This window comes from Trichechus manatus, unplaced genomic scaffold, assembly GCF_000243295.1.
Source record: "Trichechus manatus latirostris isolate Lorelei unplaced genomic scaffold, TriManLat1.0 scaffold00204, whole genome shotgun sequence".
NCBI classification, from domain to species: Eukaryota; Metazoa; Chordata; class Mammalia; order Sirenia; family Trichechidae; genus Trichechus; species Trichechus manatus.
This window is the reverse complement of record NW_004444140.1, coordinates 603,912-631,090: the sequence shown is the minus strand read 5'-3', so window position 1 is coordinate 631,090 and position 27,179 is coordinate 603,912. Positions and strand designations below refer to the sequence as shown.

The 27,179-nt window shown below is 58.3% G+C and overlaps 1 protein-coding gene across 1 annotated transcript; it reads left to right on the top strand.

The window, feature by feature from the left end:
* The first annotated feature begins 6 nt into the window (after positions 1 to 6).
* Positions 7 to 25,492, top strand: CELSR2 (cadherin EGF LAG seven-pass G-type receptor 2). The gene is made up of 34 exons (XM_004388033.1): positions 7 to 3,336; positions 8,068 to 8,715; positions 10,813 to 11,035; positions 11,472 to 11,587; positions 11,755 to 11,843; positions 12,476 to 12,633; positions 12,998 to 13,161; positions 13,323 to 13,448; positions 13,792 to 13,958; positions 14,257 to 14,544; positions 14,622 to 14,796; positions 15,015 to 15,156; positions 15,299 to 15,419; positions 15,836 to 16,019; positions 16,160 to 16,261; positions 16,972 to 17,066; positions 17,314 to 17,523; positions 18,127 to 18,310; positions 18,420 to 18,548; positions 18,655 to 18,835; positions 18,986 to 19,153; positions 19,253 to 19,379; positions 19,469 to 19,669; positions 19,982 to 20,156; positions 20,461 to 20,573; positions 20,708 to 20,787; positions 20,872 to 20,998; positions 21,116 to 21,238; positions 22,001 to 22,128; positions 22,364 to 22,452; positions 22,558 to 22,746; positions 22,884 to 23,054; positions 23,196 to 23,430; positions 23,789 to 25,492. Exons 1-34 carry the CDS (start codon positions 27 to 29, stop codon positions 23,814 to 23,816), a joined length of 8,766 nt encoding a protein of 2,921 aa, XP_004388090.1. The 5' UTR covers positions 7 to 26; the 3' UTR covers positions 23,817 to 25,492.
* Positions 25,493 to 27,179: the final 1,687 nt, after the last annotated feature.

The following is a 27,179-nucleotide window of genomic DNA, read 5'->3' as shown; positions in this document are numbered from 1 at the left end:
ACCCGGCCGGCCGGGAGCTGGGAGAGATGCGGGGCCGGGCCGCTCGCGCCCCACTCCCAGCGCCGCTGCCGCTGCTACTGCTGCTGCTGCTGTTGCTGCCGCCGCCGCCACTACTCGGAAATCAAGTGGGGCCCTGTCGCTCCTTGGGGCCTGGGGGACGCGGCTTTTCGGGGGCCTGCACCCCCGTGGGCTGGCTCTGTCCAGCCTCCTCCTCGAACCTCTGGCTGTACACCAGCCGCTGCAGAGCTGCAGGGACCGAGCTGACTGGCCACCTTGTGCCCCACCACGATGGCCTAAGGGTCTGGTGTCCAGAATCCGGAGCCCACATTCCCCTGCCGCCAGCTCCTGAAGGCTGCCCCTGGAGCTGCCGCCTCCTGGGCATTGGAGGCCACCTCTCCCCACAGGGAAAGCTCACCCTGCCCCAGGAGCACCCGTGCCTAAAGGCCCCACAGCTGAGATGCCAGTCCTGCAAGCTAGCACAGACCCCAGGACAGGGGACAGGGGAAAGGTCAGCAGGAGAGTCCATGGGTGGGCGTCGGAAAAGGAATGTGAATACAGCCCCCCAGTTCCAGCCCCCCAGCTACCAGGCCACAGTACCCGAGAACCAGCCAGCAGGTACCCCTGTGGCATCCCTCCGAGCCATAGACCCTGATGAGGGTGAGGCAGGCCGGCTCGAGTACACTATGGATGCCCTCTTCGACAGCCGCTCCAACCACTTCTTCTCCTTGGACCCAATCACTGGTGCTGTAACCACAGCTGAGGAGCTGGATCGCGAGACCAAGAGCACCCATGTCTTTAGGGTCACGGCACAGGATCACGGAATGCCCCGTCGCAGTGCCCTGGCCACGCTCACCATCTTGGTGACTGACACCAATGATCACGACCCAGTTTTTGAGCAGCAGGAATACAAGGAGAGCCTCAGGGAGAACCTGGAAGTTGGCTATGAAGTGCTCACTGTCAGGGCCACAGATGGTGATGCCCCTCCTAATGCCAATATTCTGTACCGCCTCCTGGAGGGGCCTGGGGGCAGCCCTTCTGAAGTCTTTGAAATTGACCCTCGCTCTGGGGTGATCCGAACCCGTGGACCTGTGGATCGGGAAGAGGTGGAATCCTACCAATTGACAGTGGAAGCAAGTGACCAGGGTCGGGATCCAGGTCCACGGAGTGCCACAGCTGCCGTTTTTCTGTCTGTGGAGGATGACAATGACAATGCCCCCCAGTTTAGTGAGAAGCGGTACGTGGTCCAGGTGCGGGAGGACGTGGCCCCGGGGGCCCCAGTACTCCGGGTCACAGCCTCGGATCGAGACAAGGGCAGCAATGCCCTGGTGCACTACAGCATCATGAGTGGCAATGCTCGGGGCCAGTTTTACCTGGATGCCCAGACTGGGGCTCTGGACGTGGTGAGCCCTCTTGACTATGAGACAACCAAGGAGTACACACTACGTGTGCGGGCACAGGATGGCGGCCGCCCCCCGCTCTCCAATGTCTCTGGCCTGGTGACAGTGCAGGTCCTGGATATTAATGACAATGCCCCCATCTTCGTCAGCACCCCTTTCCAGGCTACCGTCCTGGAGAGTGTCCCCTTGGGCTACCTGGTTCTCCATGTCCAGGCCATCGATGCTGATGCTGGCGACAATGCCCGCCTGGAATACCGCCTGGCCGGGGTTGGGCATGACTTCCCCTTCACCATCAACAACAGCACTGGCTGGATCTCCGTGGCTGCTGAGCTGGACCGGGAGGAGGTTGATTTCTACAGCTTTGGGGTAGAAGCTAGAGACCATGGCACCCCATCGCTCACTGCCTCGGCCAGTGTCAGTGTGACCATCCTGGATGTCAATGACAACAACCCAACCTTCACCCAACCAGAGTACACAGTGCGGCTCAATGAGGATGCAGCTGTGGGCACCAGCGTGGTGACGGTGTCGGCCGTGGACCGTGACGCCCACAGTGTCATCACCTACCAGATCACCAGTGGCAACACCCGCAACCGCTTCTCCATCACCAGCCAGAGTGGGGGTGGGCTGGTGTCCCTCGCCCTGCCGCTGGACTACAAACTTGAGCGGCAGTACGTGCTGGCTGTCACTGCCTCTGATGGCACGCGGCAGGACACGGCACAGGTCATGGTAAACGTCACGGATGCCAACACCCATCGCCCCGTCTTTCAGAGCTCCCACTATACGGTGAACGTTAACGAGGACCGACCAGCAGGCACCACGGTGGTGCTGATCAGCGCCACGGATGAGGACACAGGCGAGAATGCCCGCATCACCTACTTCATGGAGGATAGCATCCCCCAGTTCCGCATTGATGCAGACACAGGGGCTGTCACCACCCAAGCTGAGCTGGACTACGAGGACCAGGTGTCCTACACACTGGCCATCACCGCACGGGACAATGGCATTCCCCAGAAGTCTGATACCACCTACCTGGAGATCCTGGTGAACGATGTGAATGACAATGCCCCCCAGTTCCTGAGGGACTCCTACCAGGGCAGCGTCTATGAGGACGTGCCCCCCTTCACAAGTGTCCTGCAGATCTCAGCCACTGATCGAGACTCTGGCCTAAATGGCCGGGTTTTCTATACCTTCCAAGGGGGCGATGATGGTGATGGTGACTTTATTGTAGAGTCCACATCAGGCATTGTGAGGACGCTGCGGAGGCTGGATCGTGAGAATGTAGCCCAATACATCTTGCGGGCATATGCAGTGGACAAAGGGATGCCCCCAGCCCGCACGCCCATGGAAGTGATGGTCACTGTGTTGGATGTAAACGACAATCCACCTGTCTTTGAGCAGGATGAGTTTGATGTGTTTGTGGAGGAGAACAGCCCCATTGGGCTAGCTGTGGCCCGGGTCACAGCCACTGACCCTGACGAAGGCACCAATGCCCAGATCATGTACCAGATTGTGGAGGGCAACATCCCTGAGGTCTTCCAACTGGACATCTTCTCTGGGGAGCTGACCGCCCTGGTGGACTTAGACTATGAGGACCGGCCTGAGTACATCCTGGTCATCCAGGCCACGTCGGCTCCTTTGGTGAGCCGGGCTACAGTCCACGTCCGCCTGCTTGACCGTAATGACAACCCACCAGTGCTGGGCAACTTTGAGATCCTTTTCAACAACTATGTCACCAATCGCTCCAGCAGCTTCCCCGGAGGTGCCATCGGCCACGTGCCTGCCCACGATCCTGACATCTCAGACAGCCTGACTTACAGCTTTGAGCGGGGAAATGAACTCAGCCTCGTCCTGCTCAATGCCTCCACGGGGGAGCTGAGGTTGAGCCGGGCACTGGACAACAACCGGCCTCTGGAGGCCATCATGAGTGTGCTGGTGTCAGGTAAGGAAGGGCCTGGGGGGTCTTGGGGTGAGGGTGGCCTCAGGGGGAGGGTCTGGGCAGCCATTGGAGGCAGGGGGCCACTCAAGGAGGAACTGCTGACCTACCTCTCTGCCTGGTGCCTGGCACAGAGGTTGAGGGGGTAAGAACCAGCTTGGGAAAAAGTCCCAGGAATCCTGGCAGCTGGTGTAGGCCCCGCCTGCCGCCCCAGGCTGGGCTGGGCTGCTTCGGTTGGCTGCCCCCTGCCTACCAGCCTGTGACGTGGTGGGGGAAGTGTTCTGAGGCCGCCCTGGCTATGGCTGCCAAGGATTGTGAAAAAAGGCAGGTGGAAGACTGGGGGGCTAGGAGAGCTGGGGGAGGGGTGGAGAGGCCTGTGGTGGAGGACAGGCCGCCAGGCCCCCTCAGCACCCCTTCACACCCGTCAAGATATTCCTGTGATCTCATACAGCCTTTTAGCAGAACTGAGGGTCGTGGGGGCACGGGGTTGCCGCCACGGGGTCAAGACCCTGTAGTCGGGCCTCTTCTGGCCCCTTCTTGCTCCCGGCTGAGCCACAGACCGGCTGACAAGGACTTTGTCTAGTGCTTTCTTTTCCCTCCAGGCAGAAGGAGCCTGGCCTGGCTCCCCCTCCAGAACTCCTGCAGGAAGTGAGGCCAGAGCTCATTGTCTCTGTCCAAACAGACCCCACTGTCAGAGGCCCTGGTTCGTGGTCCAGCCTGAGGGAGGGGCTGCGATAAAGCCAGGGGCAGGCTGAGGCATCCTGGGCCCCCTAGCCACCTCATGGGCTCTTCTTAGGGCACCAGGCCGCCTCTTCTGGCTGTGACCGGCTCTGGCCCAGGAAATGGGGTGTGGGGACCAGGACAAGTCAGAGAACTGCTGGGCTCTGGAGGCAGAGACCCTAGGGCACCTGATCTGGTGGCGAGACAGCAAAGTCCCAGGAGCGTGGGAGCCTGGCCAGGACCCAGGCTGGGGCATTCCTGCTGCTTGGCCAAGCGCTCAGCCTGCAGACTCCCTGAACAGCAGGGCTGGGGGAGGACAGTTAGTGGGGGAGATGCTGTCTTTCCTTCAGCATGGGGAGTGAGAGACAGCGGCAAGGAAGAGATCAGACCCAGGGTGCTGAGACCCTTCCCTAAGCCTGGGAACAACTGAGGAGCAGCAACTCATGAGGGGCCCATTGTTAGGTGGAGCTCCTGAGGATGGGTCTCATCCCCCCACTCCAGCTAAGTGGAGCTTGGCCTTCAGACAAATCAAGGAAGGGAGGAAAAGAACCTGGCAGGCTTCTACCACCTGCCCAGGGAGTCTGACCTGGCCTATGGGCCTGGAAGAGTGAGGGGCACTCAAGAGTCAGGGCGTGGCTCCAGGCCTGGCTTCTGATCCCTCCCCACTCAACATGCCCCGCCCCTGGCCATGGGACATAGATAGAGCCAGGAAGCATGTGCTCTCAGAGGCTGTGAACAAGGCTCTGTGCTTCTTGATGCTTCATTTTCTCCTCCGGGAGGAGGAAGTACAAGACTGGAGTTCCTGTATCCCTTATTCTGACCTGTAGCATGGGATTTGAGAAGGTGGGAAGGGGATGGAAGGGAAGGGCCTCTCCCTCTTGTTCTCTATCCCTAGTCTGCCCTAGGTGAGTATGGAACACTGAGAGATGGGCAGAGGAGGTGCTCCATCCCAGACCTTGGTTCCCCTAGAGTGGAGGGTAAGGGCAGGGACAGCACCAAGGGCCTTGGCCAGCCTTCTGTTCTTCAGCTCTAGCCCCACCCTCTCTCCTAGGCCCTCACCCTTGGAGGCAATCACCACGGCAACTCCAAAGTTCAGGGAGGCTGGTTGAGGGGTAATTGACTCCCACTGCCCCTTTGTGTTCCTTCTCATATTCTTTGTCTCTTCTTTCTTGTGCATCCCTGCCCATGTGGGGCCCCTACCCTGCCTTCTCTCCACCATCTCCTGTGTGTATCTCTCCTCCTTTCTCACTTTCTCCATCCAGCTGGCTCTTTTTCTGGGTCTTTTTGTCTTCCCCTATTTGGTCTCTGTGTTTATGCTTCTCTATCTTCCTCCTCCCTTGCTCCCTGTGGCTGCAGCTGGCTCAGCTTGGGCCAGATGGCTCTCCTGGAGCCTGAATTCTCCTGCCTCTTTCTTGCTCTGCTAGGACACACAAGAGCTCCTGCCCGTGGCCTCTTGGCCCCCACAGCAGCAGATCCCCTCCCAGCCTACAGCTTCCACTGGCACATCTACCAGGGAAGAGAGGCTTGGAGTCTAATTCTGCCCTACCATGGGACCTGGTACTTTTCCAGGCATGGCTGTCTGGGTGTTGGGACAGGTGTGTTTCCTGAGGCCGGAGTCTGCTCAGGCAATATACCTTATACCCCTGTTCCCACCTCTGCCTTTGCACCGGGAGGTGACCCAGGTCAAAGAAGACGAGAGGGACAAAGAGGCAGGAGAGAGCAGTGAGCAGCAGGTTGACTACTGGGGGTGGGGGACAATAGTGGAGGGAGCAGGTGGCTACAAATGGTGGACCAGATGGGAAGCAACAGAGACTTGATGGGTGAGGGGCACAGGCGGGGCCTGAAGGGGACTGGGGAACACAGGGAGGAGTGTTTGTTCCCAGAGCTGAGGGGTGGTAAGGTTTCCCTGCTCATTGGCCTTGACCACCCCCTCCCCACCTCCAATCAGTTAAGAGCACTCTGTGTGGAATCTTGAGCTGCTTTCCACCTAGAGGGAATATCCCATCAAGGTATCATTGGGCAGACGCATCAGGTAGGCACAGGCCCTGTGCCGGCTAACCTGCGTGCAGGGGGCTCTGAAAGAGGGAGGACAGTAGAGTCTGATGGCATAAATCCAGGCAGGCTTCCTGGAGTAGGTGAGTTTAGGGCAGCCTAGACGACTAGGATGGCTGTGGGCTAGTGTCTGGGTGGATCAGGTAAGAGGGAACAGCCTGTGCAGTAGCTTCTAGGTTAGAGCCGGAGGAGAAGAAGCGGGTGATGACAAGCAGACTTGCTGGTGAGAAGAAGCAGGCCAGGCAGTCTCAGGCAATGAGGCTGGAGGGCAGGTGGGCTGTGGGCCGAGAATGTGCCTGAGATAGGTGTCTGCCTTCAGCCTTGCCAGGCTCAACTGAGCCACATGGTACAGTCAGCCACCTCAAGTAGGTACGACATAGAAGCAGAATCTATTCCCAGATTCCTTGTTCTCCCACACCTACCCTACCCCGGAAACACTGACTCCTGTCTACTGCTGCTGAAAAAAAAATAAATAAATAACCGATTGCCATCAAGTTGCTTCTGACTCATGGCAAAGCCATGTGTTACAGAGTAGAACTGATCCATAGGGTTTTCATGGCTGTGACCTTTCGGAACTAGATCGCCAGACCTTTCTTCCAAGACACCTCTGAGTGGGTTCAAATCACCAACCTTTCAATTAGTAGCAGAGCACTTAACTAGTTGTTTATGTCACCCAGAAGACCCCCATCCCTGGTAAGGAATCCCTTTTTATATCTGATCCAGACCCCTCCTGCTGAGTTTTAAAGACCATTTCTTCACTGTGGAGACAGAATACACCATAGTGCTTACTGAACACCTACTATGTATCAGTCATTGTAGTAAATAAAAATACAAATATCCCTTATAGAACTCCAAGCCATTTCCCCCTCCTTTTGGCCCCCAGCTTTCACCTTAGTACTAAATAAAATCCATTCTGCTGTGTATGTGCATTCAGGGGTGTGTGGCATTTCTGAGTCTAGAGACTGATGGTGGGTGTGTGGGCGGAGTGAGACACCATCGAGTGTGTGTGTTAATATTTAGCTGTTCATAAGTGAGTGTGTGGCCCTGGGGATGTGGCAAACATTTGGGTGTAATGCAGTGAGCCAAATGGGCAAGGAGTAGCTAGAGGCCCTAGGGGCGGGGGAGAGGTCGGCACAGTGGGGTTCTGAGGTCTCTGGGTAGAGAGCTGCCCAGGCCTTCCTTCTCTGCCCGCACTCTGGCCCCACCTCCCAACCACCCCTCTCCCCAGCTACCCCTGCCTCCAGCATCAGGGCAGGGGGTGGTGCAGCCACTGGTAAAGGTGGCTTGGCTAGATTTCCTGAGAGCTGGGCAGGAAGAATGCTTTGTATGGGGTGTTGTCATGGAGATAGCAGGCCTGTGCCCAAGCAGCCACAGTGGGAGGAGGAAGGGGTGGCCCACTGACCCAGTTCACCCCACCCCCACACTCCCTTGGGTGGGGAGGGTGCACAGCTAGGGTCAGGGTTATGACAGGTTGAGATGTAGAGACTGAGGAGGCTGAAGGGTGATTTTTGTGGGTCTCTTCTGGTGCTCTGGGCCCTGTAAAGAGTTTAAAAAAAGATAAAATAGGGGTCCAGTGCAGGGAAGCCCCGGTCTGGATAAGGGCACACACTGAGCTTGGGAAGGAAAGAGGTGCATAAACATTAAACGGTGTGCCATGCTTCACAACAGTTTCGGAAAAGCATATAAACAGAACTTGTGAAAATCTGATCCCCTTAAGCACCTTCAGGAGCTGATCCCTCAAGGAGCGACCTGCCCACAAATGACATTCCTCACGGGAGGCCGTTCTTGGCCATCGGTGCAGGAGTGTGTGGGCTGGATTTCAGACCCCACTGGCTCCCTCCTCCGAGTGATCCTGCACAGGGCCTACCCCAGTGCCCCCTAACCCCCGCCGCCCGTGTCTATGGCTTTGCACCCCTGCCCTCCCCACCCCCAGGCTGGGTCCTAACCCGTCTGATCTCCCCGCAGATGGCGTGCACAGCGTGACGGCCCAGTGCGCGCTGCGCGTCACCATCATCACCGATGAGATGCTCACACACAGCATCACGCTTCGCCTGGAAGACATGTCGCCCGAGCGCTTCCTGTCGCCACTGCTGGGCCTCTTCATCCAGGCCGTGGCGGCCACGCTGGCCACGCCGCCGGACCACGTGGTGGTCTTCAATGTGCAGCGCGACACGGACGCCCCCGGCGGCCACATCCTCAACGTGAGCCTGTCGGTGGGCCAGCCGCCGGGGCCTGGGGGCGGGCCGCCCTTCCTGCCCTCCGAGGACCTGCAGGAGCGCTTGTACCTCAACCGCAGCCTGCTGACGGCCATCTCGGCACAGCGCGTGCTGCCCTTCGACGACAACATCTGCCTGCGCGAGCCCTGCGAGAACTACATGCGCTGCGTCTCCGTGTTGCGCTTCGACTCGTCCGCGCCCTTCATCGCCTCCTCCTCGGTGCTCTTCCGGCCCATCCACCCGGTCGGGGGGCTGCGCTGCCGCTGCCCGACGGGCTTCACGGGAGACTACTGCGAGACGGAGGTGGACCTCTGCTACTCTCGGCCCTGCGGTTCTCACGGGCGCTGCCGCAGCCACGAGGGCGGCTATACCTGCCTCTGCCGCGACGGCTACACTGGTGAGCCCAGGGAAGGGGATTCTGGGGGGCGGCCATAGAGGGCTAATACTGCGGTGCAGACACGAATTAGGCTAAGTGACAGAGTCAGGTACAGGCTGCATAGCACGTTTACAAATACTGCTTGGTCTTTTACAGTAACGTAGTGAGGAAGGTATCTCTGGGTGATGCAAACTGTTACTGCACCCAGCTAACCAAAAAGTTAGAGGTTCTTGTCCACACAGAGGCACCTCGGAGGAAAGGCCTGCGATCTACTTCCAGAAAATCAGCCGTTGAAAACCTAAGGGGCACAGTTCTACTCTGACACACATGATGAGGTGGCCATGAATCAGCATTGACTCTAAGGCAACTGGTTTTTGTGAGGAAGGCAGAACTAGGGACCCCTTGTGTAACTCAAAGGTCAGAGCTGGCTCTAGAGCCAGTCTGTTTGGGTTTGTATCCCAGCTTTGCTACTTAGTAGCTGTGTGACTTTGGACAAGTTACTTAACGTCTCTGCACCTCAGTATTTTAAAATGGAAATAATGCTAAAGGTTGGTTGTGAGGACTAATTTAATTTAGTACATGTAAAGAGCTGGTACGTGGAAAGCGTTGGCTATGATTTAAGGGAATGCTGAGATTAGGCGACTTGCTCCAGGTCTCATCTCACAGCCCGCTTCAAGGTGAGGCTTGGCCTAGAATTTGGTCTTCCCCATTGCCGGGCAAGTTACCTTTTGGAGCTACTGCAAGTGCTTTTCTCTCTAAGCATTGAGGAGAAGGCACAGAAGAGCTATTGGGTGAGGGGATAGACTGGATGTTCCAGAAGGTTCTTGCACTTGTGTGGCCCTGGGCAGAATAGTTCCACCCCTGCCCAGGTGCTGCTAGAGGGTCCTGGCCAGGAGGCTTCTCTGTTGGTCCATGACTAGGGGTCATTACACAGGGGTCCCTGTCCCCAGCCTCTCCTTGGGACACTCACCACCTCTGCTCTGTGCTCCTGACCCCACCCTGCAGCTCCCATTTTTCCTCAGGACACCGCCGTCTCCTTTCCCCCAATGGACCCTTCCCTCCCAGGTGCCTTAGGCCCGATGGGCTCTGCCAGCAATGCTGGGGGTGAGGTAGGCAGGAAATCCGTGGTAGACAGGCCCTACTGCCTTCTCTGCTGCCCAGAACTTGCCTGACTTGACTCCTCTCTGCTGCTACTGCTGTGGGGAGGGAGGGGTGTGCTGGGGGAAGGGATAGGGAGTCTTTGTCCAGGAGGATGGGAAGGGGGGCTTAGAGTAGGCGAACAACAGTTTCCATGGAAACAAGAGCCAGTCACTAGGCACAGGAGCTGAGAACCTATCTCTAGAATCTGGGAATGGTGAAGGAGAGAAAGGCACCATCTGATGTTGTTGGAATTTTCAGCTCCTCTGTTGAATCCTAGGCTGCTCCCAGGGCTCAGGCTTTCTCTAAGCATCTTCCAGTTGCACAGAGGTCCTTAGTCTGGACCCTGGGGCTTAGAAGTCTCGGTGAGAGCTCCCTGCCCCATTCCTGGGGGGTCCCCAGCTTCCCTCCCCCATCCCCCCATAACTCAGACAAATTCCAGTGGAAGCCTGGTCCCATCCCCAGGGAGGGAAACTGATCTGGTACCTGACAGGGACAAAAGCACCAATGGGAGGGACAGAGGGAGGGCTGCACCAGCCCTGGTGCTGTCTGCAGGCTCTTCCCCTCCGAGCACAGTCACCCCCGCCGGGGCAGAGCGTCCACCAGCTTGCCTGGTAGCCATGACACCAAAGGGTACTAAGATCTGGGGCTCGTGGCCAGGGGTCCCAGCAAGCCTGTGCACAGGAGGCCCAGGCAGGGGTATGGAGGGGCATGGGAGCTTCAGGGGAATGTGCAGGGGAGCAGTGTGCAGGGTTGTGGTGAGAATGGAACAGTGTGCCAAACAGAACACCAGGAAGGAGCAGGGTTGGAGTTTCACAGATCTCAGAGAGGGGGAGTGGTATTGCCTGAGGGAGTCTTGGGGGTATTATGAAGGTCACAAGAGGCCATGGGAGATATCACTGGCGGGAGGGGGGTGGTGATTGCAGTTCCCCTCCCCCTCCTTGGGTGCTTGGTACTCACCCTGCCTTTCCTCTTGCCCAGGTGAGCACTGCGAGGTGAGTTCCCGGTCAGGCCGTTGCACTCCAGGTGTCTGCAAGAATGGGGGCACCTGTGTCAACCTGTTGGTGGGTGGCTTCAAGTGCGACTGCCCATCTGGAGACTTCGAGAAGCCCTACTGCCAGGTGACCACGCGCAGCTTCCCCGCCCGCTCCTTCATCACCTTCCGGGGCCTGCGCCAGCGCTTCCACTTCACCTTGGCCCTGTCGTGAGTGGCTGGATTCTGGCTGAGCGCTGCGGGCGGGACGGGGGGGAGCAAGTGGGGAGTGCAGGTGGAGTCTGGGGTGCCTCTTGCTCTGTGGACAAGATGAGAGGTCAGGCAGAGGGAGCTAAGGCCTCACAACAGGTTGTTGGCAGAGCCAAGTCTGTGCTCAGAGTTGCCTGCGAATTTTGCCAGCACACCTTCCTCACCCACCAGGGTCCACCTTCCACTCTCCTCACCCCGCCCTCGAGGGTGGGGAGCCTGGATGCCAGGGTTTGGGTTTGGGCCCATTTTCCACACTCTAGTGCCACGAACTATAGCCTTGGCCAAGGTGTCAGCCCTCTGGAGAGGTCCGGGTTGGATCAGATGCTGGTTAGGTGGCTGGGGTGCCAATGTTCAGGTGAGTGCCCCACTTCCTGCCCCATCTCCCACTCCCTATCAGGTTTGCCACGAGGGAGCGCGATGGGCTGCTGCTGTACAATGGGCGCTTCAATGAGAAGCATGACTTTGTCGCCCTTGAGGTGATCCAGGAGCAGGTCCAGCTCACCTTCTCTGCAGGTGAACCCAGTCACCCCCATCCTTGCCCATCTCCCAAAGACCCCATGGTTTGGCCTTTGACAACTTCCCCAAGCCACACACTCTCCCAGCCCAGCCCCAAGTATGAGCAGCCCCTCCCCATTCCCAGCCCTTGACTGATGTCCCAGCTCATCTGCTCCTTTCCCCAGGTGAGTCAACCACCACTGTGTCCCCATTTGTGCCTGGAGGGGTCAGTGATGGCCAGTGGCACACAGTGCAGCTGAAGTACTACAACAAGGTGGGTGTGGAAAGGGGACAGAGGAGTTGGAGGGTTCTATTCTTGATTCAGAGAGCCCTGGTGGCACAATGGTTAAGTGATTGGCTGCTAACCAAAAGGTCAGCGGTTTGAACCCACCAGCTGCTTCATGGGAGAAAGATGTGGCAGCCTGCTTCAATAAAGATTACAGCCTTGGAACCCCTTGGGGCAGTTCTACTCTGTCCTATAGGGTTGCTTTGAATTGGAATCAACTCAACAGCAATGGGTTTTTTTTTTTTTTTTTTTGTATTCTTGATTCAGGTGCTGCCCTTACGCCCAGACCTGGGATGCACTGCCTCTGGCAGGGGGTGGGGGACTGGGCAGGGCACTCCTGGCAAAGACAAGGGGCATGGGAACTTGCCACCTTGCTGGGGCATTCCCACCCCACTAGACAGTGCTAGGTACTCTTTGTTCCATTAAACGGGCACAGACTTGGATGGATGTTGAGAAAGGTAGTTAAGGGCATGTCATGTAGTATGTGTGTGTGTATGTATACACCTGTGCATATGTGTATGTGATACACAAAGGTGCATCAGTGTGTGCTGAAGTGTCCTTGTGCTTGGCCTATGAACCTAGTGGGCCCTTTGCCCACTATTTCTCTTCTCTGTACACAGCCACTGTTGGGTCAGACAGGGCTCCCGCAAGGCCCGTCTGAACAGAAGGTAGCCGTGGTGACTGTGGATGACTGTGACACAGGAGTGGCCCTGCGCTTCGGAGCTGTGCTGGGCAACTATTCCTGTGCTGCCCAGGGCACCCAGGGTGGCAGCAAGAAGTGAGAAGGGGAGAGGGAGGGCTAGGGCATGGGGTAAGGGGTAGGGCCAGGCAGGGAGGGAAGATGTAGGTGTTGGGCTTTAGGGAACTCAAAGTGTGGACCAAGCCAGATGAGGTCTTTTCCTCTCTGCTCCCTCAGCCTCTGCTCAGGCCTTGGGGGAAGTGAGACTGGGGAATTAGAGCAAGGTCTGCTGGGGCAGTCTGGGGACGGGGTGGGTATGAGAGGAGAGTCGTTCCAGGCTAGGGGTATCTCTTGGACACCTGCCTAGTCCCTTCCCCCCTCTGGCAGGTGGCAGGACGTGGAGAGGGAAGAGCCAGAAGCTCCAGCCTCCTCCTTCATCCTGCCACCATTTTTGCTACTGCAGGTCTCTGGATCTGACAGGGCCTCTGCTGCTGGGTGGGGTGCCTGACCTGCCCGAGAGCTTTCCTGTCCGTACACGTCACTTTGTGGGCTGCATGAGGAACCTGCAGGTGGACAGCCGGCACATGGACATGGCTGATTTCATCGCCAACAATGGCACTGTGCCTGGTACGAGGGCCTGGGGGTGGGGGCAAGGCCAGGAGCTCAATGCAGAGAGGAGCAGCCATGCCTGGTATGTGCTGGTCTCCAAGGCTCCTCCACCCACTGCCACAAGTTTTCTGTTTGGAGCCTCATCCTAGGGTCCCTGAGCCCCCTTCTGTCCATCCCAGGCTGCCCAGCCAAGAAGAACGTGTGTGACAGCAACACCTGCCACAATGGGGGCACCTGTGTGAACCAGTGGGATGCGTTCAGCTGCGAGTGCCCCCTGGGCTTCGGGGGCAAGAGCTGTGCCCAAGGTATATGGGGCAGCCAACAGGGGCAGGGACCTGGGAGCTGTCAGCCGTACCAAGAGCACAGGCAGGGTCGGCAGCACTGGGCAGGGCTCAGCCGCTCGGCTGTAGGTGGAAAAGCATGTTTGGGCAGAGCCCTGAGAGGGCAGCAAAGAAGACAAAGGGCCCAGTGAGAGGCAGGCCTGGGCACAGTGCGGGGCAGGCCCGGGGCAGGTAAATACACTAGAGGGCGGGGCCGACGAGGAGTAGGGCACTAGGAGAGGCATGGAAACACCATCACTGGGCATCATACCCCCTGGGGCATACAGCTGCTCCACTCCTCAGAGTCATACTGTATCTACCTTCCCAGAAATGGCCAACCCCCAGCGCTTCCTGGGCAGCAGCATGGTGGCCTGGCATGGCCTCTCACTGCCCATCTCCCAGCCCTGGCACTTCAGCCTCATGTTCCGAACACGCCAGGCCAACGGCGTCCTGCTGCAGGCCGTCACCAGGGGGCGCAGCACCATCACCCTGCAGGTGGGCCTGTGGCTGGTGTGGGGTAGATGGGCTACTGGCACGGCGGGGAGTGGCCTCCAGGGGACTGGATAGAGAGTTGACTGGGCGAGGTCTTTTCTTTCTCGGCAATGAGGAGGCAACTGGGTCGGTGTGGTGGTTCAATGCTGCCATCTGTTGGGCCCAAGGGAAATAGCACTTTTCTCTCTGGCCTCAGCTGGGCAGCCGCAAAGGTTTGGTGGTCCAGGAAAGGGGAAAGTGGGTTAGAAGAAGAGCAAACTAAGGTGGTCCACTGACCCTCCTTTCTTTCCTTTCGGTCCAGCTGCGGGAGGGCCATGTGGTTCTGAGCGTGGAGGGCACTGGGATCCAGGCCTCATCTCTCCGGCTGGACCCAGGCCGGGCCAATGACGGGGACTGGCACCATGCACAGCTGGCACTGGGAGCCACTGGGGGCCCAGGCCATGCCATCCTGTCCTTTGATTATGGGCAGCAGTGGACAGAGGGCAACCTGGGACCCCGGCTACACGGGCTGCACCTGAGCAACATCACGGTGGGCGGAATGCCTGGGCCAGCCAGTGGTGTGGCCCGTGGCTTCCGGGGCTGCCTGCAGGTTAGCATCCTCCCTGCCCTCCACCCCTCCCGCCACCTGGAGGCTGCCCCACTGAGGGCCAACACTGTCCCTCCCAGGGTGTTCGGGTAAGCGAGACACCCGAGAGTGTTAGCAGTCTGGATCCCAGCCGCGGGGAAAGCATCAATGTGGAGCCAGGCTGCAGCCTGCCAGACCCCTGTGACTCGAACCCGTGTCCTGCCAACAGCTATTGCAGCGATGACTGGGACAGCTATTCCTGTAGCTGTGATCCAGGTATGACAGGGACCCAGGGAAATGGGGCAGGGTAGGGGGTGCCTGGGTCTTGCCCTGGCTCTGCTGTGTGACCTTAGGCCAATGACATCACCTCTCTGAGCTTCCTACACCGCAAAGCCGTTGCTAGCTGGTATGATGCTCAGAGTGGATAAAGGTGGGTTTGAAGGAAGATAGTGCCAGGGGACGGAGGGGATTGGGCCTCTCCTGTCCTTCTCCAGGTTACTATGGTGACAACTGTACTAACGTGTGTGACCTGAACCCGTGTGAGCACCAATCCATGTGTACTCGCAAGCCCAGTGCCCCCCATGGCTACATCTGCGAGTGTCCCCAAAATTATCTTGGGCCGTACTGTGAGACCAGGTGAGTGGACCAAGGGCCCTGCCTGTCTCTGGTGTGTGCCTCAGAGCCCCGAGAGCCTGCCAGAGCCGCACGTGGCTACACCAGGCAGGAGTGGCAAATCGAGCTCACGCCTGCCCATGCCTGCCCGGGCCCCTCTCTGCAGGATTGACCAGCCTTGCCCCCGCGGCTGGTGGGGACACCCCATGTGCGGCCCGTGCAACTGTGACGTCAGCAAAGGCTTTGACCCAGACTGCAACAAGACAAGCGGAGAGTGCCGCTGCAAGGTAACAGCCCGACCCAGGCCTCCACAGCAGCCCCCAGGCCTCTGATCTGCCCCCCACCCCCGGGCCCTCGAGGGAGACCGTGGAGATGGGCCTTCCTGCAGAGAGCACGCATCTTTGCTCTAATGGGGAGGGGAAGTAGTTGTTTGTCCTCATGGGTCTGGGTGAGGGAACCCAGGACCTCCATTTAACCAGTGAGTGCTGGGCCAGCCGTACTGGCGGTTTGCAGCCTGTTCTGACTGGTTTGCATTTCACTAGCTGCAAGTCATTACCTGTTGTTAAACACTGTGAGTCCACTTCTGGGGGGAACTGAGGTTGAGGAGCCTCTCTAAAGAGAGACCACAGCTGAAAGGCCCCTGTGGACATCCAGGGAAGAGCGCCTGAGCCTGAGTGACACCCCACTGCCTTGTCCCTCCCAGGAGAACCACTACCGGCCCCCCGGCAGCCCCACCTGCCACCTCTGTGACTGCTACCCCACGGGCTCCTTGTCCCGAGTCTGTGACCCTGAGGATGGCCAGTGCCCGTGCAAGCCAGGGGTCATTGGGCGTCAGTGTGACCACTGTGACAACCCTTTTGCTGAGGTCACCACCAACGGCTGTGAAGGTAGGGATCCGAGGACAGGTGGGCCGCCTTCCCCACTGTGTCCCTGGGAGGCAAGGAGGAGGCCTGGGGATGCTGGGAGGGCCCGGGCGGAGCTGCAGAGGAGGTGCTTCTCTTGGGTGACCCTGTCTTCTCCTCCACAGTGAATTACGACAGCTGCCCACGGGCCATCGAGGCTGGGATCTGGTGGCCTCGGACCCGATTCGGGCTGCCCGCTGCAGCCCCCTGCCCCAAAGGCTCCTTTGGTAGGTGCTCGAGGCTTTGGGCATGACATTGAGGACTTGGCTGAGAGGGAGGCGGCAAGGGCAGGCCACCCCTGACTGTAGATCGTGGGACTCTGCTTTCTGGCCTCCAGGCCCTAGAGACCCTATCTCCCATTCCTCCTTGGCTCACCATTCCCCATCTTCCATGATTGCCTAGGGGTGCCTCCATCTTGGATTCTTAAGAAATACCCAGCACAGGGCTGGGTACTAGGGATTCAAAGATGAATCACAAAACGTTTCTATCCTCGACTAACTCACCACTCAGTACTGGAGTTATACCCCTAGAAAGACAGGCAGTCTGGGGAGGAGGGGGTGTTGGGTGCTGTCACAGGGGACCCAGCCTGTGATGGGGGCTTGCACCAGTCCTTGGATTGACAGTAAGCAGAACTCATAAGCAGTGAAGTGGCAGAAGACCATGAGGTGATGGCTGGAGTGGGCAGGGGTGTCTAGGGGCTCAAGAAGGCCCTGTGCTTCCCTAGCCTTTTCTTGGGCTGATCTTGCAGATATTTGGCTCTGGCGTTCCACACACCTGTCTCCCTGTTCTCACCTGGGCATTAGGAGGGCAGGGCCCTGGTCTGCTTGTGCCCCTGTCTCTGGCCCATGAGGTGCCAGCCCAGCAGTACTTCTCAGCCAGGCCTCGGGGGCTTCCTGGGTCTCTATCTGAGGCCGGCCCACTTGGCTTCCTTCCCCAGGGACCGCTGTGCGCCACTGTGACGAGCACAGGGGATGGCTGCCCCCAAACCTCTTCAACTGCACATCAGTTACCTTCTCAGAGCTGAAGGGCTTTGTAAGTGAACCCCCTCATCTCCATCTCCTCTGAGTTTCACTCTGCCCCCCCGCCAACTTTGCAAAGAGGAATTGGGAACTCCAGCCCCTGTCCTTCTGGGGTCGCCACCTAGAAAGGCCACATCTCTCCTCTCCTGAGGCCCTTTTACTCCATACTTCCCGTTCTGCTCTCTGGATACCCTGTTCCCACCCTCCTGCACTGACCCCACTCTGTCCCTCCCCCTTCCCGTCTGGTCCGGGTGTCCTAGGCTGAGCGGCTGCAGCGGAACGAGTCGGGCCTGGACTCAGGGCGTTCCCAGCGGCTGGCCTTGCTCCTGCGCAATGCCACGCAGCACACGGCTGGCTACTTCGGCAGCGATGTCAAGGTGGCCTACCAGCTGGCCACACGGCTGCTGGCCCACGAGAGCACCCAGCGGGGCTTTGGGCTGTCTGCCACACAGGACGTGCACTTCACCGAGGTGGGGGTTGGAGGTAGCAAGGCTGGTGGGTTAGGTGGGGGTCACTGAGTGAACTGGTCCTGGGAACCTGGGGTGCAGTGTGGGGGGTGCTCCCAGCCCCTGCCTTTGGGAACCTCCTAGCTGAGATGAGGCCTCCATGAGATCACTTGAGCATGGCCCAGCACCTGGGTAATTTAGATCCCTTCTTCCCAACCTTTTTCACATCAAGGTGCACATAGAAAATAATTTTGTACTGAGGCCCAGGCTGACCAGGCTTCTCAAAGCCAGAAAAAAAAAAAAAACAAAACCCATTGCGGTCGAGTCAATTCCGACTCAGCAACCTGGCGTAAGGGCTGGGTGGAGTTGGGATCTCACAACATCTGTGTGGGCCAGGCACGGGGGCTGGAGAGCTCTTATTTAGAGCGTGTCTGGGAGGAAAGGTTAGAGGTAGTGCGTCTGTGACTGGAACGGGCAGTGCAGTGCAGGGGGGCTTCCCAGAGGAGGCAGGGTGAGCATTGAGGGAAGGACATGGTGGATAGGGAGCTCCAGGCTGGCCTGGCACAGGGTGGGGCTTGGTGGAGGAGATGGGAAGGTGTGACGTGATCGTGACCACGCCCATCCCAGAATCTGCTGCGGGTGGGCAGTGCCCTTCTGGATGCGGCCAACAAGCGGCACTGGGAGCTGATCCAGCAGACGGAGGGCGGCACCGCCTGGCTGCTGCAGCACTACGAGGCCTACGCCAGCGCCCTGGCCCAGAACATGCGGCACACCTACCTCAGCCCCTTCACCATCGTCACGCCCAACATTGGTGAGGCTGGTGCCAGGGCCGGGTTGTGGAGAGGGCACCTGGCGAGGGCAATTGTGTTGGGGGCCTGCCCGCCTCACCGGGTCTGACCTGGGACCACCCTCCTCCCCAGTCATATCCGTCGTGCGCTTGGACAAGGGGAACTTTGCTGGGGCCAAGCTGCCCCGCTATGAGGCACTGCGTGGGGAGCGGCCCCCAGACCTGGAGACCACGGTCATTCTGCCTGAGTCAGTCTTCAGAGGTCAGTGGTGGGCCAAAGGGTGCGTCAGGGGCCGGGGCCTTGGGGCATCTGTGTGGACTCCCCAGAGGGCAGGGCCCAGCTGAGTGTGACAGTGTCTTGCTCCCAGAAACGCCTCCCATGGTCAGGCCTGCGGGCCCCGGAGAGGCCCAGGAGCCCGAGGAGCTGGCACGGCGGCAGCGGCGGCACCCAGAGCTGAGCCAGGGAGAGGCTGTGGCCAGCGTCATCATCTACCGAACCCTGGCGGGGCTGCTACCCCATAACTATGACCCAGACAAGCGCAGCCTGAGGTGAGTGACTGGGAGGCGGGAGGTGCAGATCAGGCAGGCGAGTGTTGAGGAATGGAGCGGGGCAGGGGCTGAGGGCATCTCTGAGTGACAAGGGTGTCCCCAGTCACATGACCGATGTGGTGATGTGTACCCGTCTGCATCCCCCATCAGAGTTCCCAAACGCCCTGTCATCAACACACCTGTGGTGAGCATCAGTGTCCATGACGACGAGGAGCTGCTGCCCCGAGCCCTGGACAAGCCAGTCACTGTGCAGTTCCGGCTGCTGGAGACGGAGGAGCGGACCAAGCCTATCTGTGTCTTCTGGAACCATTCGATTCTGTGAGCTGCCACCACTGTCCTTGCCTCTGAGGCTCTGAGCTGTCAGCCCTTGGGCCCCCCCGTCCTGCCATCCGCCTGACCCCTGCCTTCCCCATGCAGGGTCAGCGGGACAGGTGGCTGGTCAGCCCGAGGCTGTGAAGTCGTCTTCCGCAATGAAAGCCACGTCAGCTGCCAGTGCAACCACATGACAAGCTTCGCCGTGCTCATGGACGTGTCCCGGCGCGAGGTCGGACCCACGGGCAGCTGCGGAGCTGTGGGTGGGAGCCCAGGCCCTGCCCTTCTTAATTCCCCTGGCCCCTGCCACTCACTCTGCAGAATGGGGAGATCCTGCCACTGAAGACACTGACATATGTGGCCCTGGGGGTCACCTTGGCCGCCCTGCTGCTCACCTTTCTCTTCCTCACCGCCCTGCGCACCCTGCGCTCCAACCAGCATGGCATCCGACGGAACCTGACGGCTGCCCTGGGCCTGGCTCAGCTGGTCTTCCTGCTGGGTATCAACCAGGCTGACCTCCCTGTAAGATGTCCCTCCTCACCCAGAGACCCTCCCCGACTTCCAGCCCTCTCAGGCTCCTTCATGAATCCTCCCCAGCCCCCCACTCTTAGTCCCCGCTTCTGGGGCATTAACTCTGATAGGAAGCCCAGTGCTTGGCACCTGGTTTCCTCTTCTCTAGCTCCCCCTCCATTCCCCAGCACTTTACAGGGACCATCCACTGGCCCAGATGTCCCCTGAAGCACCTCCCAGGAAGCACCCAGGCCCTCCTCCCCTCCTGACCTGAAGAGACCATGTTCTGGGTGGCCCTGGTGGCTGACCTGGCCTGGCCCTCAGTTTGCTTGCACAGTGATTGCCATCCTGCTGCACTTCCTGTACCTCTGCACCTTTTCTTGGGCTCTGCTGGAGGCCCTGCACCTGTACCGGGCGCTCACCGAGGTGCGCGATGTCAACGCCGGCCCCATGCGCTTCTACTACATGCTGGGCTGGGGCGTGCCTGCCTTCATCACAGGTACCCTCACCCTGTCTGGACCTTGAGGTTCTGCACCCAAAGCCTTAGGCCCACCTTCCTGCAGATTCTCCCCGACCCACATCCCTAGGTAACAGGGGAACTTTTTCAGAGGTATCCTTCCAATTTAACCCTGGACCCTAGGCCCCCAGCCTGGGGCACAGAGCTATCCCTGGGGCAGGGTCCCCTATCCCCAGAGGCCGGCATGGACAGATAGTGGCCTGATCCCTTCCCCATGCTTCTTGCCTGGCCCTGACCCCCAAGCCCCTGATCACCCCTTCCCCTGCTGTTGTCACTATGCTCACAGGTCTAGCCGTGGGCCTGGACCCTGAGGGCTACGGGAATCCCGACTTCTGCTGGCTCTCCATCTATGACACACTCATCTGGAGCTTTGCTGGCCCTGTGGCTTTTGCCGTCTCGGTAGGCGCAGGGGAGTGGCTGAGTGTGGCCTCGGGATCCCCTTTAGGAACAGCAGAGGCTGCTGGTCCCTATGTTGTGGGTAGGAGCTATCTGTCCCCTGGTAGTCCCCTCACCCCTCTTCCTCTCTTACCTAGATGAGTGTCTTCCTGTACATCCTGGCGGCGCGGGCCTCCTGTGCTGCCCAGCGGCAGGGCTTTGAGAAGAAAGGCCCTGTGTGAGTAGAGGGTGTGGGGGCCTGGGCAGTGGGCTGCATCGGTGTAGGGGCCTCATGGCGGGACTCATGGCCGTCCCTCCTCAGCTCGGGCCTACAGCCCTCCTTTGCTGTACTCCTGCTGCTGAGCGCTGCCTGGCTGCTGGCCCTGCTCTCCGTCAACAGTGACACCCTCCTCTTCCACTACCTCTTTGCTGCCTGCAATTGCATCCAGGTATGGCTGGGAACGGACAGGACCCAGGCCTTGTGGGGCACCCCATGGAGGTGGATGGGAATCTGGGTGTGGGTGCTAAATAAGCTCTCAGTCAGTCGCTGCCTCTGCAACTGCCAGGGCCCCTTCATCTTCCTCTCCTACGTGGTGCTGAGCAAGGAGGTCCGGAAAGCACTCAAGTTTGCCTGCAGCCGCAAGCCCAGCCCTGACCCTGCTCTGACCACCAAGTCCACCCTGACCTCGGTGAGGGAGCCCGGGTCAGGGGATGCAGGGGTGGGGCCTGGGTGGTGAGGAGGGAGGAAGAGACAGAGGCTCAAGGAGCGTATTCTCTGTACTTTTTGTCCCACTTTCCCCCTTCCTTTTCTCCATCCCTACATCCCTTTCGGAAACCTGGGTGGCGGGTGGCATAGTAGCGGTTGAGTGCTACGGTTGCTAACCAAAAAGTCAGCAGTTTGAATCCACCAAGGCACTCCTTGGAAACTCTGTGGGGCAGTTCTACTCTGTCCTGTAGGGTCACTATGAGTCAGAGTCGACTCGACAGCAATAGGTACATCCCTTTCTGGAAGTTGAAAAGGTAGTGGAATAGTATGTGTGGCCTGGGAATGGGTATAGTAAGGAAGTGGTGGAGACATGTAATGAATGTCCAGTAACTTAGAGTTTCAGTAAATTTTGGTAAATTTTCTGTTTCTGCCAGGATGCTGTTAGGTGACAATTCTGGTTAACATTTTTTACCAACAAGTCCTTATACGGCCCAGTCCAGGGAACTTGGGGTGCACAGGGCTGGCACAGCCACGGCAGAACTATGACCATCTGCCAGGCCCTGATGGAGGAAGGGGGACAGCAGGGTTGCGGGCCCCCCCCCCCCTTTTTCAGAGCTAGGCATGTGGAAGGTAGAGCTTCGGGCCAGCTCCTTCCACCCTTCCACATCCCAGCCTGGGCAGGTCCCACCCTGCTCCACCACCCTTGCCTCTCCCCCACTTACCAACCTCTCTGCTCCCTGCCTAGTCCTACAACTGCCCCAGCCCCTACACAGATGGGCGGCTGTACCAGCCCTATGGAGACTCAGCCGGCTCTCTGCATAGCGCCAGCCGCTCGGGCAAGAGTCAGCCCAGCTACATCCCCTTCTTGCTGAGGTGAGCCATGGAGGTGGGAGGGCGGGAGGGGAGGAAAAGACTGTGGATGCCAGACCCAGGCCAGCCAGATGCTGGGAGCTGAGTCGTCACACCGGGGCTGACACAGGTGGCAGCTTGAATTGGAAGCAGTAAGGGGCATGAGACAGGGACTGGGAATCCCGGGGGAGAGAAAAGGATGATGGGACACTGGGCAAGGGGCCAAGCTGACCCCGCCAGCATGATCTTGTCTTCTTAGGGAGGAGTCCACTCTGAACCCTGGCCAAGGGCCTCCTGGCCTGGGGGACCCAGGCAGCCTGTTCTTGGAAAGTCAAGACCAGCAGCATGGTGAGGGTGGAAGCCTCTGGCGGCCCAGCGGGGCAGCTGCCTGGCTTTGGCTGAGGGGCGGGTGGAAGTAGGTGGGCCGGCTGTGATTTCTCCCCAACCCCCCAGATCCTGACACGGATTCTGACAGTGACCTGTCCCTGGAAGACGACCAGAGTGGCTCCTATGCCTCGACCCACTCGTCAGACAGCGAGGAAGAGGAGGAGGGGGAGGAGGCAGCGTTCCCTGGAGAGCCAGGCTGGGACAGCCTGCTGGGGCCTGGCGCTGAGAGACTGCCTCTGCACAGTACCCCCAAGGGTGGGCCAGGGCTATGGTTTCTGGGGCGGGGGCAGTGAGAGGGCAGAGGACCTGGGGTTCTTGGGAAGCAAGACTGGGGTGGGGACTCTCCCAGCTGTCTGCCTTCTCTGGGCCTCATCTACTTCCTTCCTCATCAGATGGGGGCCCAGGGCCTGGGAAGGCCCCCTGGCCAGGAGACTTTGGGACCACAGCAAAGGAGAGTGGTGGCAGCGGGGGCCCTGAGGAGCGGCTGAGGGAGAATGGAGATGCCCTGTCTCGGGAGGGGTCCCTGGGCCCCCTTCCAGGCCCTTCTGCCCAACCTCACAAAGGTGAGTGGGGCACCTCCATCTGTATGCTCCTCCGTCAGCCCCCTTCCACCTCACCTTTACCCTGTGGCTCTTGGGGCTCTCTAGGACAACCCCATGCTCCTACTGCCTGCTCCTCATGGCGCCTGCCCTCCTGGCCCACAGGCATCCTCAAGAAGAAGTGTCTGCCCACCATCAGCGAGAAGAGCAGCCTCCTACGGCCAACCCTGGAGCAGGGCACAGGGTCTTCCCGGTGTTCCTCGGCCAGCGAGGGCAGCCGGGTTGGAGCCCCTCCCCGCCCACCCCCGCGGCAGAGTCTTCAGGAGCAGCTGAACGGGGTCATGCCCATCGCCATGAGCATCAAGGCAGGCACAGTTGATGAGGACTCGTCAGGCTCCGAGTGAGTGTGGCTGGTGGGTGGGACAGGGTGCAGCCCCCAGAGGCCCTGACTGGACTCAGCACTGCCTCCAGGTCTCCCCAGGCTTCTCTGGTTGGCAGTCAAAGGACGAACGGGCGGGGTGTGGTCCAGCTCCTTTCCAAGGACATGCCCACAAACCTCAGTGCCCATGGGCCGTGAGGTGGTGCACCTCCCTCCCGGGCTCTCTACATCCCAGTCTGGCCTAAGGCAAGGTGAGGGAGGGTGGGGAGCTGGGTTGCTTTTCTGTTTCCTCCTTCTGGTGAAAGCTTCTCACTGTCCCCTCTGTTCTGACTAACCCTCTGTCTGCCTTTTCTGTCACTTTCCTTTCCTGCCTCTCCAGATTTCTCTTCTTTAACTTCCTGCATTAACCCTGGGCCGGTGGGACCTACACCTGAGGCTCCCCCACCTTCCCCAGCTGCACTCATGCCCCTACTCCTGTCTTGTGCTTTATCCTGCCCCCGCTCCCCACCGCCTGCCTGCAGCAGCGATGAAACGTCCATCTGAGGAGCCCGGGCCTTGCCAGGAGGGGCACCCACCCCACCTAAGGCCAACTAGTGCCAACTCCCTCCCCCACCATCCCCCTCACTGCACTTTGGACCCCTGGGGCCAACATCTCCAAGACAAAAGTTTTTCAGAAAAGAGGAAAAAAAAGAATTTAAAAAAGGATCTCCACTCTTCACGACTTCAGGGATTCATTTTTTTTATACGCTGGAAACTGACTCCCTTTCCCTTCCCAAAGAGGATAGGCCCTCCCAGGATGCACCCCAGCCTCTCCTCAGTTTCCCATCTGCTGTGCCTCTGGGAGGAGAGGGACTCTTGGGGGGTCTGCCCCTCAGTTGCCATCACCAAAAGGAAAGGACAAAGCCACATGCCCCCAGGGTGTCCAACCCTGCAGGCTGCACCGGGCAGACCTCAGTATGGCAAGGTGGTTGGGAATACTGCCTCTCCCAGGAACTGAAAAAGCCCTGCCCCACGAGGGGGCAGAAGGACTCAGCGCCCCTGGACTCCCAAATGCTGCATGAACACATTTTGAGGGGAGCCTGTGCCCCCAAGTGGGGGCGGGGCCCCCAGCCCCTCTCCTTTTCCTGGACTCTGGCCATGCGCTACAGCCCAGGTGTTTGCTCAGTTTGCTGACCCGAAAGTGCTTCATTTGTCGCACCCGCCGACCCGCACTTGGGGAAGGCCAGTCGTGTTAAGTTGTGCTTCTTTGCTGTTGTGTGGGTGGGATCGGGAGGAAGAGAAAATACAGAGTGGCCTCAAGCACAGGTTTCAAGTCTGGGTTCTGTTTCCACTTGCCCACCCCCAGAAAATCAGACAGACTCCGCTTTGTCTGACCTGCTGTGGCCTCTGAGACATGTTTTATTTTTAACCCCTTCTTGGAATTGGCTCTCTTCTTCAAAGGACCAGGTCCTGTTCCACTTTCTCCTCCACCCGCCTACCCCCAGTTCCCTGCGAAGAGAGAGTTAATATATATTTTTTTTATTTATTTGCTTTTTGTGTTGGGATGGGTCTGTGTCCAGTCCCAGGGGGTCTGATGTGGGCGTCACAGGTTGGGTGTATACCCAGCAGCCTCGGTGTGGGGGCCTGGCACCATTTCCCTCAGCCCCGGCTGTCATCCCTCCTCCCCCCCACTCCTCCCCTGCCCCCCCAGTTTTGCCAGCTGCTCTTCATTTGAGTCAGCATTTACTCCAAGCATGTGTTCCAGACTTGTCACACTGACTTTCCTCCTGGGGCAGGTGGCAAGAAAAAGAGGCTGTGGGCAGAAAAAAGTGTTCCTGTTTCTGATTTGTAAGCTGGTCTCTGGATTTTCTGCCATGGAATGTTCCCCCTACCCTCTCCCCACATCAATTCCTGCAAAGGGTTAAAAATTTAACTGGTTTTTACTACTGATGACTTAAAAAAAAAACAAAAACAAAGATGCTGGATGCTAACTTGATACTAACCATCCGATTGTACAGTTTGATTGTAACTGTAAATGTGGTAGGGTTTTGTTGTGTTTGTTTTCATTTCCCCATACTACTGAATAAACTAGTTCTGTGCGGGTCGAGTACTGTCATCATGTGCTTCTGTGTGATGCCTGGTTTCTGGAAAACAAAAGAGCAAGCAGGGCCCAGAAAGCTCTGGAAGGCTCCACCAGGAGGACAGGGAGACCCAGATACTAACTGGCCGATGAGCTAGTCCCTCTCCTGGCATCTCCAGCAGTGCTCCCCAAATAGCCTCATCAGCCCAAAGCCCCTGTCCTGGTGTTTCCAAGGAAGATGTGGCAGGCCGGTGGGCGAGTGTCCTCATGAGGAAAGGAAGGGCTTGTCTGGCTGGTAGGGCTGCATGGAGAGGACACCTTTCCACCTCAGCCCCTCAGGGCTGAGTCTGACAGGGACACGCTTCCTGGGGGCAGAATGTAGGCAGCAGGGAGGGGTGAATTGTGGCCGGTGGAAAATGAAGCAACCACTCAAACTCTGGCCAACTATGTGCTCTGCAACATTACTTCTCTTCCCAAATCTTGTGTTTTTTAAAGGCCTGTTCAACAAACTAGACGCAGGGTTAACATTAGGGCAACATAGGTAGTGTTTAAGAACACAAACCCTGGAACCAGACTGAGTGACTTAATCTGAATCCAGTGTCTCTGTCTGCAAAATGAGGATGATGATAATAGCATCCATCTAATTGAGTTTTTATGAGGATTAAATGAGTTAACACATGTAAAGTGCTTAGAACAGTTCACAGTGCATTGTAAGTGGCCAATAATCATTGCGTTCCCTTATTGTTGCTACTGGGGGGTGGGAGTGGTTAGGGGGAGTGAGGAGGGGTGGAGCTAGAGTGCATAAAGAGATAAAATAGAAAACCAGGCCAAAAGGGAAGGAAGTAAGCAGATAGCTGAACAAGAAGAGCAGCTGTGGCAGGTAGGCCTTCTCCTGGCTGGCACTGAATGTGCAGCTTAAGCTGGTTTGGAGTGGGAGGGGACAGGGAGGGGAACAAAATCAAGACTGACCAGAGCGGTGAATGGAACATGCTGTGTCCTCTCCAGCCACCAGGTGGCAACAGCGCAATGGATCCGCAGCTGTTCACCTGGCCTGCATGCAGCTCACACCAATGTGCCACCTGCTAGCCACACCTAGGTGTGTTCCTTGGCTTGCTGACCTTCCAGAGCCGGAAATCACCAACAGGCCCTGCCCATTGCCCTCAACAGGCCCTGTCACACCAGTGCAGGACACAGATGGAAAGTTCATATCTGAGGTTTTCTTGCCCTTATGTCTAATTTCTCCAGAGCCAAATAACTTACTGTCTGTCTCCACACCCATTTCTTCCACATCAAATCTTGGAATCCCAGAGGCTGCAGGAGTTGCTTCAAGAAGAGGCTCAGGGAAAGGAGAATGTCGAGACCACTATCGTTGTTAAACAGGTGAATGAGTTAAACAAACCTTAAGATCAGCCATAAAAAGGAGAAAGTGCTGGAGAACTGCTGGCCCCGTGGACAGAGGAAGGGCACTCCAATGCCTAAGTAGGGTACTTGTAGGCATGTCGGGGGAGAAGGGGGGCGCAGCTGGCAGTCCAACTGCCCTTTGCCCAGTTGCCTGCTAGCTTCCTTAAGTCATGGTCTGGTTTTCAAGCAGGGAATTTCCCTGAAAACTTACAAGGAACTGACTTGGTTCTGGATGCAAGAGTCAGAGATGGAGGGAAAGGGAGACACTATCCTGAATCTATTAAATGAGTCTTTGTCATTCATTCAGCAA

Excerpts from the sequence above, each read along its gene's own strand:
- CELSR2 (XM_004388033.1), top strand. The coding sequence starts at position 27 with ATGCGGGGCCGGGCCGCTCGCGCCCCACTCCCAGCGCCGCTGCCGCTG. Across the intron at positions 17,524-18,126 it reads AGGACGTGCACTTCACCGAG|AATCTGCTGCGGGTGGGCAG; the intron begins GTGGGGGTTGGA and ends CGCCCATCCCAG. Across the intron at positions 20,999-21,115 it reads CTGCCTGCAATTGCATCCAG|GGCCCCTTCATCTTCCTCTC; the intron begins GTATGGCTGGGA and ends TGCAACTGCCAG.